Raw genomic sequence first — 19,436 nt, forward strand, 5'->3', positions numbered from 1 at the left:
AGACTCATTTGTCACAGGAGGGTCTGTGGAAGGTGCAGAGCCAACCTGTTCCTGATCCCCTGCCCCACAAACTCATCTCATTCACGGGTTGGGGAAGAGAGGGATTGTTTGCTTCTTGATTGGCTGCTTTTCCCCAGGAAACTGGGAAGTGGGAGAAGGCAATCAGCTGTTTTACCACACACAGGGCTGAAATTCACATAAAGGCTGGAGTGTGTAGTCTCAACACAAGAATGGCTCCAGCAGGGGCCAAAATTACATTACTTATGATGAAATCACAAGGGCTACACATATTAGATCTTCAGAATAAGTATAATACCTACATTTGCTATGGAAGGTCAACAGGGAAAAAAGGGAGGAGGAGTTGCCTTGTATAGCAAAGATTTATAAACTTGCACTGAGGTTGAGACAGAAGTGGGAGGCAGATGTGTAGAAAGAGGGTTCAGGTTACAGGCCCCCTAGCCGGAGCTGAAGCCTTTGCCTTTAACCCCTTCCCCACCTGGGGCAGTGGGGCTCAGGCTTTGGCTTTGTTCCGTCCCGCCCTCCCGGGCAGTGGGACTCAGGCAGGCTCAGGCTTCAGTCCCCACTCCTGGGGTCATGTAATAATTTATTGTTGTCAGAAGGGGGTCACAGTAAAATGACGTTTGAGAACCCCTGGTTTAGATAATACTTAGTTCTGCCTCAGTGAAGGGGACTGGATTAGATGACCCATTGAGGTCCCTTCCAGTCCTATGTTTTAATTATTCTAATTTAGGAAACATTTATGGCAGTTTAACAGAAGTAGTACTTTTATGAATGCCCAACAACATGAGACTCCTCAAACAAGCAAAGAGTTCCTGTTTCTAAGCTCACAAAAATCACATGTGTAATGACAAGTGAGGGTCAAATAGGGAGCAGATAAAGAGGGAGACCAAAGGCAAGATGAAAAAAAGATAACTTAGCCGGTGAGAATGGCACTTCTACATATCTTGATAAACCAACTTCTTATTTATTGACAAGTTAGCTATTCTGCCCTTCACCTCATGCAGGCTTCACATCACAATTGAGTTTTTAGGAGGATTTGAACACAAAGATTGAGCAGAGAACAGGCAGAACTCTCCTGGAAACTATAATACAGAGACCATTTTTTAATAGCTAAAGAATTCTGTACTTAAACTTTGTCCCTTGTTTCAGAATTACGATCTAAAAGAAGAGTTCATTGTAAGTTGTTGAATTAGGAATGGGCAAAACTGCAGAAAAGCTTTCCACAAATTAAAAGCTATTTCCTAAAATCAAAGATTCACTTATGCAGAAAGCAGCTTTTCAGAGAAGGAGGTAAACAGTTTGACTTACAAGGGACAATGTCTCAACCACAACTATGGAAATACATGTCTAGAGAAAATTCAACATATGATTTACGAGTTCATTAGGAACTGTTAACTCAAATGTTTTATACTTTAAGTGTAATGGTTTAGCTTAAATCCTAAAGGTTAAGCTTTTCCTGATATGATGTACTAATTCTAAACATTTAGTATGTATACTCGAGCTTACAGTAGATTTCTGTACCTCATATGGTTTAAAAAATGGGTAAAAATATTTCCAAACAGGTGGAGTTGCAAAGAAACCCCATACATTTTATTCAAACAAACCTCCCCACAACTATAGCAATTTAACATCTCAGACGTAACATCAATAGCACTGTAAAACCTAAAATATAATAGTAGCTTAAACAACCTCTCTTTTTTAAAATGCAAGTTTAAGCTTAAAGACACTATAAAGATATCAAAAACTATTAAATTTGTTTTTTAAGGGAAGGGCTGTTTTAAATGTTCTGTGATTCAATTTTTGTATTAAAGGCAGCTGAAACTAACACTGTAACAAGATCTGAACTTTGGATTTATATGGTATTTATCTGCCTGGGGTCGTATAACAAAAACCAAAGCTATCATACCTTGGCAAAAAAGACTGAGATGTGTTTCACTGCCAAGTATCCAAATAGGAAACTTTGGAGATTTCAAGTAGGAGCCAACCTAGAAAAGATGCAGTAAAAACAAATAAACAAACTAGCTTACAGCTATAGTGAAGCCCCAATACCCCCCCATTTGTAATATTAAAAAATTAACATTCAGTCACAATTTGAAGGCAGTATTTTAAAACTTTACTAAATCTGTTTTTGATTACCATATCCCCCATTTAATAATTGGTGATCTGTGATTTAGCCATGTAAATCCAACCATCAGCAGAATTAGATGGCACTTGGCCCAATCCTGTGTAGTGCCAAGTGCCTTCAAACACCACCGAAGTCATGAGCTGGTGGTATGCTGTAACTCTGAGGCCTAAGTTACTGTTCATGCCTGTAAAAAGTAAAAAAAAAAAAAAAAAGTGTGTGTGGGGAGAGGAGAGGGTTAAAGCAACTGAATAGAGAGCCTTACAACAAGAATGCAGTTTATTTATATTGAAAAGATCCTATTTAGAAGAAATTTTTTTTTTAAAGGTACAACTACCAACTTGTTTTGAAAAAGAAGGATTAAGTGACAACAAAGGGTTAGGTGTTTAAGTTGATTAATGCAAAAGTCTACAAACAATTACATCATAATTCTACATCTTAGGTGGCATATTAAATAAGTTTTTAAACTTGTCCCGAGAGAATGTGTCACACAATTTAGCGCAATTTAATAGATGTGGCAGTTTCATCTCCAGAGATTGTACTGCTCAAACACCCTACTCCAAACTGTCCAGGAAAAAGTAGTATTGGATACTCAGGATGTCAAAACTCCACTGCGTAATTTGGAAAACAATATAGCTGCTCCTGGCACATTGGGAGCAGATTTCAATAAGGGAAAGTGTCAGTCGGCGAAGGCAGTAATATCCCATCTCACAATCTCAGAGACTAATCCTTCAAACGTTCATGCAAGTAACCGTACTCTTGTGTTTGTTTGTATATTCAGTCCCTTAAGGTAGAAGTCTATTTGGTTTATGCACTTGACTATGCATCCTGTGATTATAAACTCATTTATGTTACCTGACAAAAATAAAACAGACCAATCAGGTGCATTTCTTCATCCTTATTAAACCAACCTAACTTATGGTCCCTCATTTCAGAAGTGAAAGCTCTCCCTACAAAGGCCAAGCGGGTATTGCTGAGTTTAAGGCATCATACCGCCATATGCCCTACATGGGGTGCACTTATGCTTACCTTAGTCTACCACTGCATCTTTTTAATCTATTTTTATTCAAGTGATTAAACTTTGAAGAGACATTCATGGTTTGTAGTCAATATTCTTTTAAATATATGCAAATTCTACATAATTCTCTATACAGCATTAGCCAAGTCAAAAGGATTCAGTGTAGTATGAAAACAAACACCAACAAGCCAGCCTTTGACAAATGTTACCAGAACAAAAGTGCATGGCAAATAGACAGAAAACATTAACAAAGCATCCAAAATATTACAAGTGTAGTGAAAAGCATACTAATGTCCCTTAAATAAAATCTTAGTGTTGAAGACTTATGTTCTGTATCACCACATATCAAAATAGCCAGAGTTTGCATTTAAGTAGATTTTGGTATGTGCAGTGATGCACACATGAAGTTAACATCCAGCCCTTGGATGTCAATGTTTTTGGCACAGAGAAATAGTAATAAGTAAATATCCAAGCAATTATTTATTTTTTTAAAATCTAGGGAGTTACAGCACAGACTGGAACAAGGAAGTTACAATACATAAAATCATAAATCAACTTGGATTTAACTCTAAGTATAAAAACAGTGCCAGCTTCTACTTACATTAAAGTTGCTGCAAAGCAGTTCCTTTGTAAAAAGCAAATCTAAGAGCTACCTATCAATGCATAAATAATGAACCACACCAGTGTAGCTTTAAAATATATCACTAACTAAAATAGTACATCTGCCAAAATTACACATTTTGGCTATTCCATTTTTGTCTTTATTTTCTATATGACTGAAGTATGGGTTTTTTTAATTTAACAAATGAGGTAGCTAGTATCTACTTTTTTTTTTTTTTAACTTCTGGTACAAATTAAAGTGTTCAGCACTTCATAAAATGCATGGTATTTTTGAGCAAGGTTGGAATATCACATTTAAACATTCTTTTGGCTAAGAAAAGGGCAAAAATACATAAATTAGTTATTCTATTAATGAAGAGAATAAACTGTTCATTCTTAATGTTTACTCATCACAAGACATGTATTGACATGCCTAACAATAAAGAGAATGTTATTTTATTACAGACTTTTAGGCTTGGTTTCATTTTGAGGCTAGAAATACTACAAACCAATAACTCTTAGACTGTACTCTTCAACAGTTTAGGATGAAGTGCCTACATGCAATATGTTCAGAAGAGGATGATGCGTTAATGGAATACTGCTAAGGAGCAACTCGCAAGAGAAAGATCATTTCAGAAAATGATGACGAAAAAGGCAGCTTACCTTACAGTATCTTAGGGATTCCATTAATGTCAAAAAACCTACAGTTGCCTGTTTACGTATACCAAGTAGTTCTGTTTAAAAACAAAACCCAAACATTTAATTAGATAAGTTATTTTCTATTTTTTCAAAAATCATATGGTTTAAGACACCTTATTTTACAAAGACATACAACTTAAACAAGCACTGAAAAAGGAATGAGGTCAGGTCAACTAGAAGCTTTAAAAAAAATTCCTTGATGACTTTAGCCAAATCCCAAATTGTTTTTTCCATAAATGAATACAACCAAAATGAATTTTACTAGAAGTCTGCTGTTGACAGTCCTTTTAAAAAAGTTTAGATTTTCAATAAAGCAAATTCTTCTGAAGTATTCCAGTATGCTCTAGAAAAAAATAACACCCTGAAACTGCCATTTTTGAAAATGAAAGGAGCAAAAATTTCCACTTTTCTCTAATCATATTGACACTGTGTAAAATACAAAATCAACTGGTTTTGAAATATTAGTTATTAATAAATGACTATTTCTCATTTCATTTTCCTGTGGAGAACTTCATTTTTAAATTACATTGCGAGCAACCATCTGTACCAGCACTCAAGTATCAGTACTAATCATCTGAAGTACTATTTTTAAAGAAAGCCTCACAGTAAGAATGAAAAATATTTCGAAGCCGATGAATCTTTGAAAAGTATAATCTATATAGAACTAAAACTTGGACTTCGGCATCTTTAGAAATGTAGTTCCACTCTGAAAAGGACTAAAAACGGCTCTGGGCTCTCATGTTTATTGTCTCAATGAACCACAATGTGCAAAATTTGCAAATAGGAAACTATTTGCCTGAGCTGGACATTCTCTTGGATCTGAAAATCAAGCGGAGTTATTTTGTACTCAAGAATAACCACTAGTAATAAACATTCTGCAGCCAAAAATACAGCATCCCTAGCTTTACACAGGTCTGATTAAAATTTAGTAAACAAATCTGTTGATCAAAAGGAGTAGAATCCAGCTTTCACTCTAACAAGAATAAAAGCAATAAACATTTGTGACACTAAAGCAAGCATATGTCTGAACATACAGTGAGCAGATCTATTTGGTAAAGTCTTTAAGGTAATATATCTACACAGCAAACAAACATCCGCAGCTGGCCTGATTCAGCTGGCTTGGGCTCGGGAGGCTCAGGCTGCAAGGCTGTAAAATGGTGGTGTAGGCATTCGGGCTCAGGCTGGAGCCCAAGCTCTGGAACCCTGCAAGGGGGAGAGTCTCAGAGCCCAGGCTCTCATCTGAGCCCAAACATCTACACTTCAATTTTACAGCCCCACAAACCCGAGTCAGCGGCCAGTGTTTAACTGCTGTGTAGACATATCAAAGTCACTTTTCAGAGAATTACACCGAAGCTACTTTGATTTTGGGGAACTGTAGCTCTTAAATATACATTTGATAGTAATAGTAACTCATGTTATGATTACAAACTGTGATGCATTTACCTACAGGCCAACTTCTGGGGTAACACTCTGAAGAGAAAGAAAATCAACTTTTTTTTTTAATAATGTTTCAATTAGACTCAATCCTGCATTTTATGACAGCACTGTATTTCGCTCTTACTTACTTGGGACACCATGTGCAATACGTTTTCAAGAACTTGAATTCAACACCCTGTGCAGTGAATTGACTACAGGAATTGCATGAAAGAAGTGTTAGTTTTTCCATGCATTTCCTTTATCTATCCATTCCAATAAGTCAAAAAAGATGATATTGGGTAAGTTTGGCATGATGTGTGTTTCATTCATATAAGCTGGTTATTATGCACGATCTTCCTTTCCCAATGTTGTCCACAAACAGACTTCTTTGCTCCTAGCTGCCCAGGAAATGTATTCTGAAGATTCTACACCTTGTAGAATCAAAAGTTTATCACTAAGGGATCTTTCTGATTAACCTCTATTTTGGAGGTACCTTTGGACCATAGGCTGTTAAAATTCTTTCCAGGCTGACATTCAGCCAGACAGGAAAGAATTTGTTCATGCACTGGTACATTTGGGAGCTCAGGCAGCATACTTATTCACTTACAGCCCCATTGCTATATATGGCAATATACTGAGCAGAATCGCACTTTCCTTGGGAAGAAGCAAAAGTGGCAAGTCCAATTCAAAATCTAATAGGGGCCTTGGGTTTGGGGGGGGGGGGGGGATGGGACAGGGCTCAGGGCAGAGGGCTGGGTGACTGCCCCCCTCAGAACCCCCAGGCCCCCCATTCCTTGTCCTCTGACTACCCCCTCCCCTGGGACCCCTGCCCCTAACTACTCCCAGCACCCTAACTCCTATCCAAGCCTCCCTGCTCCTTGTCCAATGACTGCCCCCTAGAACCCTACCCCCTACCCATCCCAACTGCTCTGACCCTTATCCACACCCCCACCCCCAGACAGACCCCCTGGACTCCCATGCCTATCCAACCGCTCCCCGCCCCTTGACAGCCCCCGCCCAGAACTCCCGACTCATCCAACGCCCCCAGCTCCTTGTCCCCTGACCACCCCCTCCAGAGACCCCCCCCACCCTAACTGCCCTCCCAGGACCCTCCTTGCTCCCTGTCCCCTGACTGCCCTGACCCCTATCCACCCCTCACCCCCTAACAGACCCCGGGACTCCCATGCCCCATCCACCCCTCCCGCTCCCTGACTGCCCCCTCCAGAGACCCCCGCCCCTAGCCACTCCCCCTCGGGATCCCACCCCCTATCCAACCCACCCTGCTCCCCATTCCCTGACTGCCCCCACCCCTTATCCAACCTCCCCGGCCCCCTTACCATAAGGCTCCAAGCAGAGCCAGATAGGCTGCCTCGCGGGAGCGCGCAGCCCCGCTCCTCAGAGCTCTGCGCGCAGCGGCAGGGCTCCGGATGAGCGGGGAGCGTCTTTCCCTCCCCACGGAACCAAACACTGCCCCGCGGGAGCGCGCAGCCCCAGCCCCCAGAGCGTTGCATGCGCGGCAGCAGGGCTCCAGGAGAAGGGGGGAAGGCGCCGGCGGCTTGCTGCGCTGGGCTGGACGCTCTGGCCCGGGAGTGCAGACCCTGCGGCTTGCTGCACCGGCGGGATTTTTAATGACACACTGGAGTCCCGGCAGACCACAGCATGCCATTAAAAAAATCGGCTCGCGTGCCGTCTTTGGCACACGTGTCATAGGTTGCCGACCCCTGTCCTTCTATTTTGAGACATTATGTCAGAAAGGAAACAGAAGAGATCCTCTGATAGTTGAGGGCTTTCACATAACCTGCTATTCTGACTCAGGCTTCTTGTCAGAAAATTAGTCCTTTTCTAAAAGAATTTTTGCAATTACTTTATTGGGTAGTTAGTTTTTAGTGCACTGCACCTTTTATAAGAGCACTTTTTTCTGTCCTTTATTGTGCTATACCTAGTGATACTACTTGAAGCTTAATGTAACTTAAATGCCACCTTGTGTTGATATGAAATAATGCAGAAGTTCTGACATTACAGAGATTGTTTTTGAAAAGGCACAGCATTGTATATATTAATAAAATGTAGTCTCTTTGCAGCTGCTTCATTCAGATGAAAGAGGAGGTTACTCACCTTGTACAGTAACTGAGGTTCTTCAAGATGTGTCCCCCTGTGGGTGCTCCACTTTAGGTGTCGGTGAGTCCTGGCGCTGCTGATCAGAGACTTTTGGTAGCAGTGCCTGGTTGGGACGTGCATGCGCAGTGGCCACCTTGTGGTACCGTTGGCGCTCACGTGTCCAGATCCACTTAATTCCTACTCTATGTAAAGCTCATATAGAGAGCTCTGTAGAGAGGCGGAGGGTGGGTAGTGGAGTACCCACAGGGACACACATCTCGAAGAACCTCTGTTACTGCACAAGGTGAGTAACCTTCTCTTCTTCTTAGAGTGCTGTCCCTGTGGATGCTCCATTTTAGGTGACTATAGAGCAGAGCCTTGTTATGGAAGGTTGGGTTCTGGAGTAGGTTGCACAGTTGCTGATAATATCATAAGGCCTAGTATTGCATCATTCTCAGAGTTTTTCGTTATTGCATAGTTGTTTGTGAACATGTGTATTGAAGCCCAAGTGGCAGCCTGGCATATTTCTTTGATTGGGACATTATGTAGAAAAGCAGTCAAGGTAGAAACGGCTCTCGTTGAATGGGCTGATCCCTGGAGGGGGTTCTATCTTTTGCTGCTGATAACACAGGTAGATGCAATAATCAAAATGGATTTTGACAGTCTGTTTTGAAATGGCTATGTCTTTCGATCGTCCAGTGGTGGTGGAGATGAAGAGTCTCGGTGACTTACGGAAATATTTTGTTCTCTCTAGGTAAAATGCTAGTGCTCTTCTAACATCTAGTGTGGAGAACAGATTCCTGGGTAGACCCACATGACTTTAGGTAGAACGCAGGGAGGGAATTGTGTAAGTTGACTGACATGGAATAATAAGGGTACCTTTGGTACGAATTTAGGGTGTGGTCACATAGTTGGGCCATGAGGGCCCCGATCTCATCCATGCTACATGCTGAGGTGATCGCAACTAGGAACGCTACCTTCATTGATAGGTGTAGCAGTGAACAGGTAGTAAGGGGTTCGAAGGTGGTTCTGGTAAGTCCTCTGAGGACTAAGTTTAGATCCCATGCAGACTTCAGGATACATGTTCTGAATTCCTGCAAGAAAGCATTTTGTAATTGGATGCATGAAGGCTGTGAAGTGTGACACAGACATTGAGTCCTGGTATTTCGGTGCCAAGAATGGGAGACCCTGGTGTGGAGGTTATCGGCATGTCTGGAGCCAAGGTTGTCGGTGCCGAGTAGATATGTTCAGGCACCTGCATTGGTGCTACCCTCTTGTGAGTGGCTTTGGTTGGTGCTGATGTTGGCGGTTTAGGTCTGATGGGTACTTACTCCCTAGGAGTCTGTACCGGGTTGGCATTGTTGTTTTCAGTGCTGTTAACACCTTGTCCTTCCTGGGAGTGGTCGGTGCCGTGGAGGAGGAGGTTGTCTTATGCCTGCCACTTGACTCCTTGCCTTTACCGTTCATACTCCCCGTGCGGGCGGTGCTGGAGGTGCCTGGAACACCGAATGTGCTCACCTTGCTGGCCGTTGGCACTGAGGGTAGTGATCTCGCTGGAGATCGTTTTCTCTTTAACAGTTCTCCCTGCAGGGCCGTAGCAACAAAGAACGTGGCCCCCTCCGAACATATGTCCAGGGCCCCTTACAATGCAGAAACATTTTTTTTGCCACTTTTAGGGGCCCCTTTCCTTGCGGGGCCCCCTCCAGTCGGAGGGTACGGAGGGCGCTCGCTACGCCTCTGTCTCCCTGCGTCAGTGATGTTTCCCTTTTCCTCAATTTTTTGGAGGAAAGGGTATGTGCTCTATCCAGGGAGGAGGTGCCTGGAGAGTCCCTTCCTGGGGGTTTTCTAGCATCCGATGGAGTAAGGGATTTTTCTGTTAGACTAAAAATTATCCTAAGATCCCTGTTTCTCTTTGCTCTGGCTTTGAGGTTGTTGCAGTGGGAACATTTCTGGGGAATGTGGGCCTCCTCTAATCAACGGACGCACTGTGAGTGGCCGTCAGGCATCATGTCCTTGCAAAAAGTGCATCTTTTGAATACAGGCAAGCCTGGCGTTGTCTTTATCTAATTTTCTAATTAAACAGAAATAAAGAAGGAGAGGGGTTTTTTTTTTTTGGAAGTCTAAATAGTTTTAAACTGAAGTTTAAGACTATTTCTACACTATTGACTAACTAAACTCTAATTGCTATCTAAATTGTTCTATTTCTCTATTTTAGGTCATTTTCAGAGATCGCTGTTGCAGCTCCATTTACAGCCCTAGACAGTGAGAAAGAACTGAGGGGGTCAGGGTGCGCAAGCACCAACAGGCAGCTACTGCACATGCGCGTCCCAACCAGGCACTGCTACCAAAAGTCTCCGATCAGCGGTGCCGGGATGCACCAACATCTAAAGCAGAGCACCCACAGGGACAGCATTCGAAGAAGAATTACTACTTTCTAGATCACAGCATTTGAGCCAACAAAAAGGAACTGGTATTAAAATTGGCTCATTGTCTACCACAAAAATGCTTCATAAAGAAATCAAGCAAGTTAAGATAGTTTATTTTGTAACTACTCTGTGAATCTCAAAGTTAGTACTCACAACTGAGAGGCATCTTCCAACTATGCAGGAATATAGGATGGAAGAGAGAAGACTAGAGGAACAGAGCAAGCGTGGGAAGTAAGCGGATAGGAAGTCAAAGAGGTAAACTGGAACTGGTTCAAATAATTTAAAAACAAAGGTCAATCTGAATTGGCGCAAGATGGGTAGGAAAACAGTTACTTAATATTCCCATATGGCACTTGGATGCTTATGGAATTTCACAAGTCAGTACTGTATACCATCTGCAGAACAGTTTTGAATATTGTAATTTGATCTTTTTCAATAGCTAACCAAAAGCATGAATTTGATTAAAAATCTGAAATAAAAAATAAAAGTGTTAAGATTTAGGACTTCGGCCTGTTCCCACTCAAACTAATCAAGATACTAGGGGTCAAAAACAAGTTAATGGAAACCAAATACAATTATACCAACTGTTAAGACATGTATTTTGTCTTATTTTATACATAGTAAATGTGTACAATAAACTAATATTAAACATCAGACCACCACCAACTTAGGTTTTTGAATCTTTAAAAGCCGCACACCTTAACAGTATTGCATCCAAAAAAAATTATTCTAGGATCAGTGAATAGCTTTTATTATCCAGGCTCAATGATATATTAGAACATAAATACAGGAGGCAGAATCAATGGAAGGGTTCAGAAGAGTAGAGCATTAGAAATGCTATGAAATTTAAGTTTCTCTGACATTTGAGAGGCTGAAAAGAGAGATGATCAGTCTACTGGGATAAATTTAACATGTGCATTGTTTGCATCTGCTTCATCTTATAAACTTAAGACTTATGAGTAGATAATTCTGGTACAAGAGACATTTCTAAACCTAGAGATTAAAAAAGATGTACTCTGTTACTACTATATTTTAAAATTTGTAATCAGTTTGTGGCCAGGCGGCTCCTTTTAAAAATTATATCAAAACAACTGAACCAGAGATCATTAAAATATCTGCAAAATGCAAATGTGCACTTTTATTCAGAAGTTACGCAAGTGTCTAATTTAAAACTGTATGTGCTTTCAATATTTAATTTATCATATCTAAGGTAGGCCCTCCACAGATTAATCTCACCACATGTAGCCCACAGGGCTGTCTTGCCTTTATTATATTCAGCAGTAAGGAATCTACAGGCCTGTATCTTGTAAGACATTAGCTTAAACAAGTTAGCATAAGCGTGGTTAAATAGGCCTGTAACCTTTGGCATAGACAATTGGCCTAATTACCTTTAGATTTTGGGGAATAAGGAGAGTTTGCTCAATGGTAGAAGTTGGAACTTAACAGTAAATGGCAACTGCAAGGAACTTGGAAGTAATAGCTGCAATTCTGCTTAAGCACGAAGTGATGGGTATGATAATGAGCTAAAATGGTATTAACATGTATCAATATGTGTGTACTTATTCTATAGGTTAACTTTAGCACTATGTGGATAAGGCAGTTAGATTTGGCCAAAGCGGGTTGGATATTATCTTAGGGCCTATAATAGGGCAACCAACATGTGGCGTTCGTTCTTTCTTCTAGGCTTTTCTGCTTTTCCCCATTTGACCCTTCAACTCATTCAGGAACCTGGACCATTGAATTCATTGCCAGGCCAGAGACAGGGCTGGTCCTTTGTTTCTTACCACCAGGTCCTCAAAGAAGGGTGCGAATATGCAAATCTAAGAGCTTATGCAAAGAATGATATCACAGATATCCCCAATACTGTATTATCTCTATCTTTTTATGTGGCTTGGATCCTTTCTGGCTTTATTCATTATTTTAATAAAGGTCTCTAAGGTTTTAATTTGCCCTGAGTGTGAGTGTCCTTGCCATCCACCCTGAGGCTTCCGACAAGATATTGGAATAATTGGTTTTAGTTCTCTGTAGCCTGATTTTGGGACAAGAACTTGTCACAGTCATATCAACCATCACTACAATGATTATTAACCTATTAAAAGTGTCAAGCAACACATGCAACTGGTAAATAGAACTGTTGACATAACCAGTATCCCTCAACCACTGTGCAACTGCATAGGATGTCCAAAAGGCATTGGATATCTGCTATACATGGAGTGCCCTGTCCAGCTCTGACTGGTAGTTATTGCCTAGAAGCAGCTTAGGCAACTGGCTAGTAATCATACTAGGAAAATACCTATGGAGTCAACTTCAAAGAGTCATGTAGGACCATACAAAGTCCTTGTATTTTACTTGTGCATGCCTTCTACGTGAGGAAGCTACAGATCGACTGTTGCCAACCCTGAAGAGACTGACTAAAGAAGAAATGTGACAAGATAGAGGAAAACAGTGAACAGACCAAAGGAGGAAAAAAAGGTGTAGTGCAAGAAGGAGAGAGGCCAAAGATAGCGAAGGAGAAGGGAAAAGCATACTTGTGTTCCCAATGCTGTAACTCAGCTTTTCTTACTAAGACTGTGGAATGTAACCAATCAAAATACGTTTACTGCACAATTACAAGCGACTATCCACCCCACGTAATCTGAAGAGTTTTGGGATACATGCAAGCACTTCCTTTACTTCCCCCTATACAATTAGGAATTTAGATGATATTTTCTTCCCCAGGAATAGTTGGGTACAGATATGTATCATAGAAAATATAACTGAAGAGTTAGACAAGTGATTTTTAAAAAATAATAAAAGGTAGAGCCTTACATCCCTGAGTGCCGTATAAATATTGGCTGATTAAACACCGACCTCACAAGGATTTTGAGGATTAATCAATACCAGCCTCAAAGATTTTGGGAGGATTAAATATTACTTTTACTTGATGCCTACTTCGAAGTTAAGGACAGCGAAATAGTACCTCACCTACTGAACAAGGAACACTGTTCAACTCAAGTTTCTAGCACCGAACAGTTATGCTGTGTAAAAACAGATAAAATTATAAATTGGAAGTAACTTACTCATTCCTGAACATTCTCGATCTCCATCCCACACATTAGAAACTGCATGCCCCGTCAACAAGAGGTTAATTAAGCTTTGGCTATGTAATGGAAAAATATACATTATTAAAAATTTATTTATTAAATGCCATTTATTTCTGCAAATCTAATTATTCCTGAACAAAGGAGAAAACTCATATCTTAGCAAGCATTTGCTGTCTAAACACTTTGAATTCAGTTTAAATATATATCTCAATGACACCCAAAATAGTTTTTAAACACAAGATTGCCAATTTATCACCATTTTACGAGACTGAATACTTCCTCTGGAAATTCAGTATTAAAAGGGTTTGTTCCAAAGCGCAGCGAACCATGTGAACAAAGGGGTTCCAAGAATTCAAGTAGAAAGTTACTGCAATAGTTGTTGCTTTTATCTACTGTAGAATAGCAACTGAATTCTTTTCATACTAAGGATGCTCAACAACGATTTCTAAAAGAATAATCACTTGTAGAAACATGGGAAAGTGTGTTAGTCCACTCTGTGGAGACCATTGAATAATCTGGCTATTCTAGTAAAAATATAAAAAAGTTACAAACACATCTCACAAAAATTACTATTTACAACTTACCTCCCATGGCCATAAACAGGATCTATCAATGGCTCTGTGGAATCTTCAATTTCATTTTTTATGTTTTCGATACCCTAGAGAAAAAGCAGAAGCACTCACTGGAGTATTTATAAAAAATTAATGCTGTTAAAGAATGAAGACAAGCTTAAAGCTAACAGATACAAAATAAAACAATCAGACAATAAAACATATCACGGTTGGCTGCCTTGCTGCAGAGTGGCATAACTGACAGAAGAGACACTAAGGGCAGTGTCACTTGAAAGTGAGAACAGGCAGCCTCATGGCACTGTTGTAGCCGGCGTCGCAAGTTATTTATGTTCCAGATGCGCTAAAGATTCATATGTCCCTTCATGCTTCAACCACTATTTCAGGGGACATGTGTCCATGCTGATGACGGGTTCTGCTTGATAACAATTCAAAACAGTGCAGACCAACGCATGTTCATTTTCATTCTCTGAGTCAGATGCCACCAGCAGAAGGTTGATTTTCTTTTTTGGTGGCTTGGGTTCCGTAGTTTCCGCATCTGAGTGTTGTTCTTTTAAGACTTCTGAAAGCATGCTCCACACCCCATCCCTCTCAGATTCTGGAAAGCACTTCAGATTCTTAAACCTTGGGTCGAGTGCTGAAGCTATGTTTAGAAATCTCACATTGGTACCTTTTGTGTTTTGTCAAATCTGCAGTGAAAGTTCTTAAAACGAGTAACGTGCTGGGTCATCATCTGAGACTGCTGTAACATGAAATATATGGCAGAATGTGGGTGTAAAGGAGCAGGGGACATATAATTCTCCCCCAAGAGTTCAGTCACAAATGTAATTAACTTTTTTTTTTTTTTTTTAAATGAGTGTCATCAGCATGGAAGCATATCCTCTGGAATGGTGGCTGAAGCATGAAGAGGCATACGAATGTTTACCATATCTGGCACATAAATACATTGCAATGCCGGCTACAAAAGTGCCTTATAAATATGTGTTCTCACTTTCTGGTGACACTGTTAATAAGAAGAGGGCAGTATTACCTCCTATAAATGTAAACAAACTTGTTTGTCTTAGCGATTGGCTGAATAAGAAGTAGGACTGAGTGGACTTGTAGGCTCTAAAGTTTTACATTGTTTTGTTTTTGAGTGCAGATATGTAACCAAAAAAAAAAATCTACATTTGTAAGTTGCACTTTCACTACAAAGAGATTGCACTATAGTACTTGTATTAGGTGAATTGAAAACTACTATTTCTTTTATTATTTTTACAATGAAAATATTGGTAATACAAAATATACACTTTGATTTCAATTACAACACAGAATACAATATGAAAATGTAAAAAAATCCAAAATATTAAATAAATTTCAATTGGTATTCTACTGTTTAACAGTGCAATTAATACTGCAATTAATTGTGATTAATTTTTTGGAGTTAACCACGTGCGTTAACGTCAATTAATCGACAGCCCTAATACTGATACATAGTGAGGACCTAATAGAAGAGCTGGTTATAGAGGACAACCTTAGTTCAAGTGACCATGAGCTAATTCAGTTTAACTACATGGAAGGATATACAAAAACAGATCTGCAACTAGAATCCTGGATTTCAAAACGGTTAACTTTTTAAGGGAATTAGTTAGGGAAGTGAACTAGACTGAAGAACTCAAAAATCTGAATGTAGAGAGGCTTGGAATTACTTTAAGTCAAAGTTGTAGAAACTATTTGAAGCCTGCATCCCAAGCAAGGGGGGGAAAAAACCATAAGGAAGGGCTGCAGACTAAGCTGGATGAGAAAGCATCTTAAGCAGATGACTAAAAGAAAGCAGACAGCCTACAAGGAATGGAAGAGGGAGGGATCAGCAAGGGAAGCTACCTCTTGGAGGTCAAAGTGTAGGGATAAAATGAGAACTACCAAAAGGCTAGCAGAGTTGGATTTTGCAATGGGAATTAGAACCAACAGTAAAAGGTTCTATAGCCATATAAATAAGAAAACAAGAAAAGAAGAAGTGGTACCGCTAAGCACTGAGGATGGGGTGGAGGTTAAAGATTATCTAGGCATGGCCCAACATCTAAACAAATACTTTGCCTCAGTTTTTAATGAGGCTAATGAAGAGTTTGGGGTAATGACAGAGTGACTAATGGGAATGAGGATATGGAGGTAGAAATTACCACACCCAAGGTGAAGTCAAACACAAATAGCTTAATGGGACTAAAAGCAGCCCAGATAATCTCCATCCAAGAATATTAAAGGAACTGGCACATGAAATTGTAATCCCACTAGCAAGGCTTTTTAATGAATCTGTAAACTTGGGGGTTGCACCCGCTGACTGGAGAATTGCTAATACAGTTCCTATTTTTAACAAAGGAGGAAAAAAGTGATCCAGAAAACTAAAGGCCTGTTAGTCTGACCTCAATTGCATATGTAATTAAGGACATAGAGGTTAACAATTGGGATAAAATATAATATGGTTTTACAAAAGGTATATTGTGCCAGACCAACTTAATCTCCTTTGAGAAGGCAACAGATTTTTTTAGTCAAGGAAATGTAGTAGAGATCTAATATACCTGGATTTCAGTAAAGCATTTCATACAGTTCCACATGGGAAATTAATTAAATTAGCTAAGATGGGGATTAATATGAGAATTGCAAGATGGATAAGGAACTGATTAAAAGGGAGACTACAGCAGACCATACTAAAAAGGTGAATTCTAAGGCTGAAGGGAGGTTACTAGTGGAGTTCCTCAGGGACCAGTCTTGGGACCAATCTTATTTAACATTTTTATTACTGACATTGGCAAAAAAAAAAAGGGAGTGTGCGCTAATAAAATTAGTGGATGACACAATGTTGGGAGGTATTGCCAATATGGAGGAGGACCAGACAAGAAGATCTGGACGACCATGTAAACTGGAATAGAAGAAATGGAATGGAATTTAATAGTGCACAGTGTAAGGGCATGCATTTAGGGACTAACAAGAATTTTTTATATAAGCTGGGGACATGTCAGTGGGAAGCGAAAGAAGTGGAGAAAGACTGGGGTGTATTGGTTGATCACGGGATGACTATGAGCCGCCAATGTGATGCAGATGTGAAAAAGGTTAATGCAGCCCTAGCATTCATAAGGCACAGTAAATCCAGCACAGAGAGAGGGAAGCGTTAGTACTGTTATACAAGGTACTGGTGAGACCTCATCTGGAATACTGTGCACAATGCTGGTTTCCATGTTTAAGAAAGATTAATTTAAACTGGAACGCGTGCGGAGAAGAGTTTCTAGGATGATTTGAGGAATGGAAAAGTGACCTTATAAGAGGCGATTCAAAGAGATTGGCTTGTTTAGCCTAACCAAAATAAGGCTGAGGGGAGATATGATTGCTCTCTATATATCATCAGGGGATAACTTAAATAACTTCTCTCCCTCCCTGGTATTTAAGTGCCAATGTGGACAGAAGAACAAATGGACATACACCGGCCATTAACAAGTCTAGGCTTGAAATTAGGCAAAGGTTTCTAACCATCAAAGGAGTGAAGTTCTGAAACAGCCTGTCAAGTGTTGGGGTGGGGAACGGATGGATGGACGACAAAACGTAACTGGCTTGGTAAGTTTATGGAAGGGGTGGTATGATGAGACTGCCTACAATGGCATGTAGTTGATCTGCGACTGCTAGCAGTAAATATCACCCCACTGGTGATGGAACACTAGATGGGGAGGGCTCTGAGTTACTACAGAGAATTCTTTCCCAGGTATCTGGCTGGTAAGTCTTGCCCACATGCTCTAACTGATTGTCATTCTGACCCTAAAATAGCAGAGACCCTGGGGTTTTCTCATCTTCCTCTGCAGCATGGAGCACGGGTCACTTGTAGGTTTAAACTAGTGTAAATGGTGAATTCTCTGTAACTTGACGTCTTTAAACCATGATTTGAGGACTTCAGTAACTCAGCCAGAGATTAGGGGTCTGTTACAGGAGTGGGTGGGCAAGGTTCTGTGGCCTGCGATGTACAGGAGGTCAGACTAGATGATCATGATGGTCCCTTCTGACCTTAAAGTCTATGGGATAAGGAACAATCACTCTACTCACAGTTAATCAGTGGGGGAACATTGCCAGGAGATCCTCTGACTTTCCCCCTTCCTCAGGATTTCACTGCTATCAGCTGAACTAAAGACTAAAATGAAAACGGAGCTACAGATTTATGGACCTAATGTCCCTACTTAACAGGTAGGAATGGGATGGCAGTCAACACAGAAATACATTTTAACTCTATAAAAAGATTCTTTTCCACCTACTCCCCTGTAAACTACCATGTGAAGTTCAGAAAGGAATTTTCTTAAAAATAAACTATTTACAAATTTATTTCTGTGCTAGATGCCCCACTACAACATGAATAAGGAGCCCATCCTACCCATAAATCTGGAATTAACTCAATTTTAATTTCTGAGCTTGCTGCTCACCTTTAAGTAAAGGGATAATGATCAAATCTTTTTTTTTAAAAACAAACCTTTGTCAATATCACAGAATACAGAAAGAGCAATACTCCAAATTTATTTGTCCACACTGAATACTGATCCCACATGGCATCCTTTAGTTCTGGAAAGCTTTGGAATGATTGCTTGCTGAAGACAGAAAAAAGGAGAAATAATTTAGATGTAGCATTAGAATAGTGTAAAAAGTAAAGAGGATATTAGGTTCTAACATTAAGCTGTTACTCTGTTTTTACTTGGACATCAGTGTTACTCCATGCTGAGACAGTTAAACAGCAATCTCTGAGGTTAATATACCTGCCACATAACTATTAGTATTTATTTATCAGAAAAGCAAATAAATGGTTTCTTTAGAGAAGCTGGTTACAGTATTATATTTTTACTGATATGCAAATATTTTAGTATAAATTATGTACATTTGAAATAGCGCAAAGTGGCTAGAATAAATAATTAATACGTTTTTCAAATCTGAAGTTGCAGTAGACTGAATAGGTCTGTCAGTACAGTAATTAATAATGAAAGGAAAGGAGAGGGGAGAGTTGTATCTTAAGAAAAACTCTACCCAACCAGGTGAAACTATTTTCCTTCAATGAACAATGTGTAGGACCTATTATAAACCACTTTCCTCTCTGAGACTTCATTTTAAAAACCAGCTTGCCCCTCAAAGAATCATTAAGCCTTTGAAAGGCTGCTGTTAAAAGGACATATCCTCAATGGGCCACCTCTTAGACAAAGCCTTAGTGAAAGCAAGAAGTCCTCAACTCATTTGTGGGTGGGTGTAATGGGAAAAACTGGTATGGAAAATAAGGTGGCATATCTGGACAAGCAGATAGATTGTAAATGAAAGTCAGAGGTAGAAGAAATCTCTGAATGCAGGTAAGTGAGGTGACTGCTTTCTCTTGGGACAGCATGGGACCGC

General features: G+C 40.0%; 1 protein-coding gene and 1 long non-coding RNA gene across 4 annotated transcripts in view; one reads left to right on the top strand and one right to left on the bottom strand.

The window, feature by feature from the left end:
• The window catches only part of LOC123364167, a 36,909-nt gene extending 24,571 nt beyond the window's left edge, over window positions 1-12,338 (top strand). Inside the window, exons 1-3 of one of the 2 annotated variants that reach the window (XR_006577022.1) lie at window positions 6,038-6,175; window positions 10,189-10,654; window positions 12,083-12,338. This is a non-coding gene — a long non-coding RNA (uncharacterized LOC123364167). Of the gene's footprint in view, window positions 1-6,037; window positions 6,176-10,188; window positions 10,655-12,082 lie in introns of those variants that run through there. The other variant, XR_006577023.1, reaches the window with a different exon arrangement.
• MINDY3 (MINDY lysine 48 deubiquitinase 3) overlaps window positions 1-19,436 on the bottom strand; it is a 75,501-nt gene that overhangs the window by 36,938 nt on the left and 19,127 nt on the right. The window contains exons 6-10 of one of the 2 annotated variants that reach the window (XM_045006033.1): window positions 18,535-18,649; window positions 14,067-14,140; window positions 13,459-13,538; window positions 4,425-4,495; window positions 1,943-2,006 (exon numbers count right to left, since the gene is read on the bottom strand). In XM_045006033.1, the coding sequence (XP_044861968.1) occupies window positions 1,943-2,006; window positions 4,425-4,495; window positions 13,459-13,538; window positions 14,067-14,140; window positions 18,535-18,649 (404 nt within the window). Of the gene's footprint in view, window positions 1-1,927; window positions 2,007-4,424; window positions 4,496-13,458; window positions 13,539-14,066; window positions 14,141-18,534; window positions 18,650-19,436 lie in introns of both variants that reach the window. The other variant, XM_045006032.1, reaches the window with a different exon arrangement.

Source organism: Mauremys mutica, chromosome 2, assembly GCF_020497125.1.
Source record: "Mauremys mutica isolate MM-2020 ecotype Southern chromosome 2, ASM2049712v1, whole genome shotgun sequence".
NCBI classification, from domain to species: Eukaryota; Metazoa; Chordata; order Testudines; family Geoemydidae; genus Mauremys; species Mauremys mutica.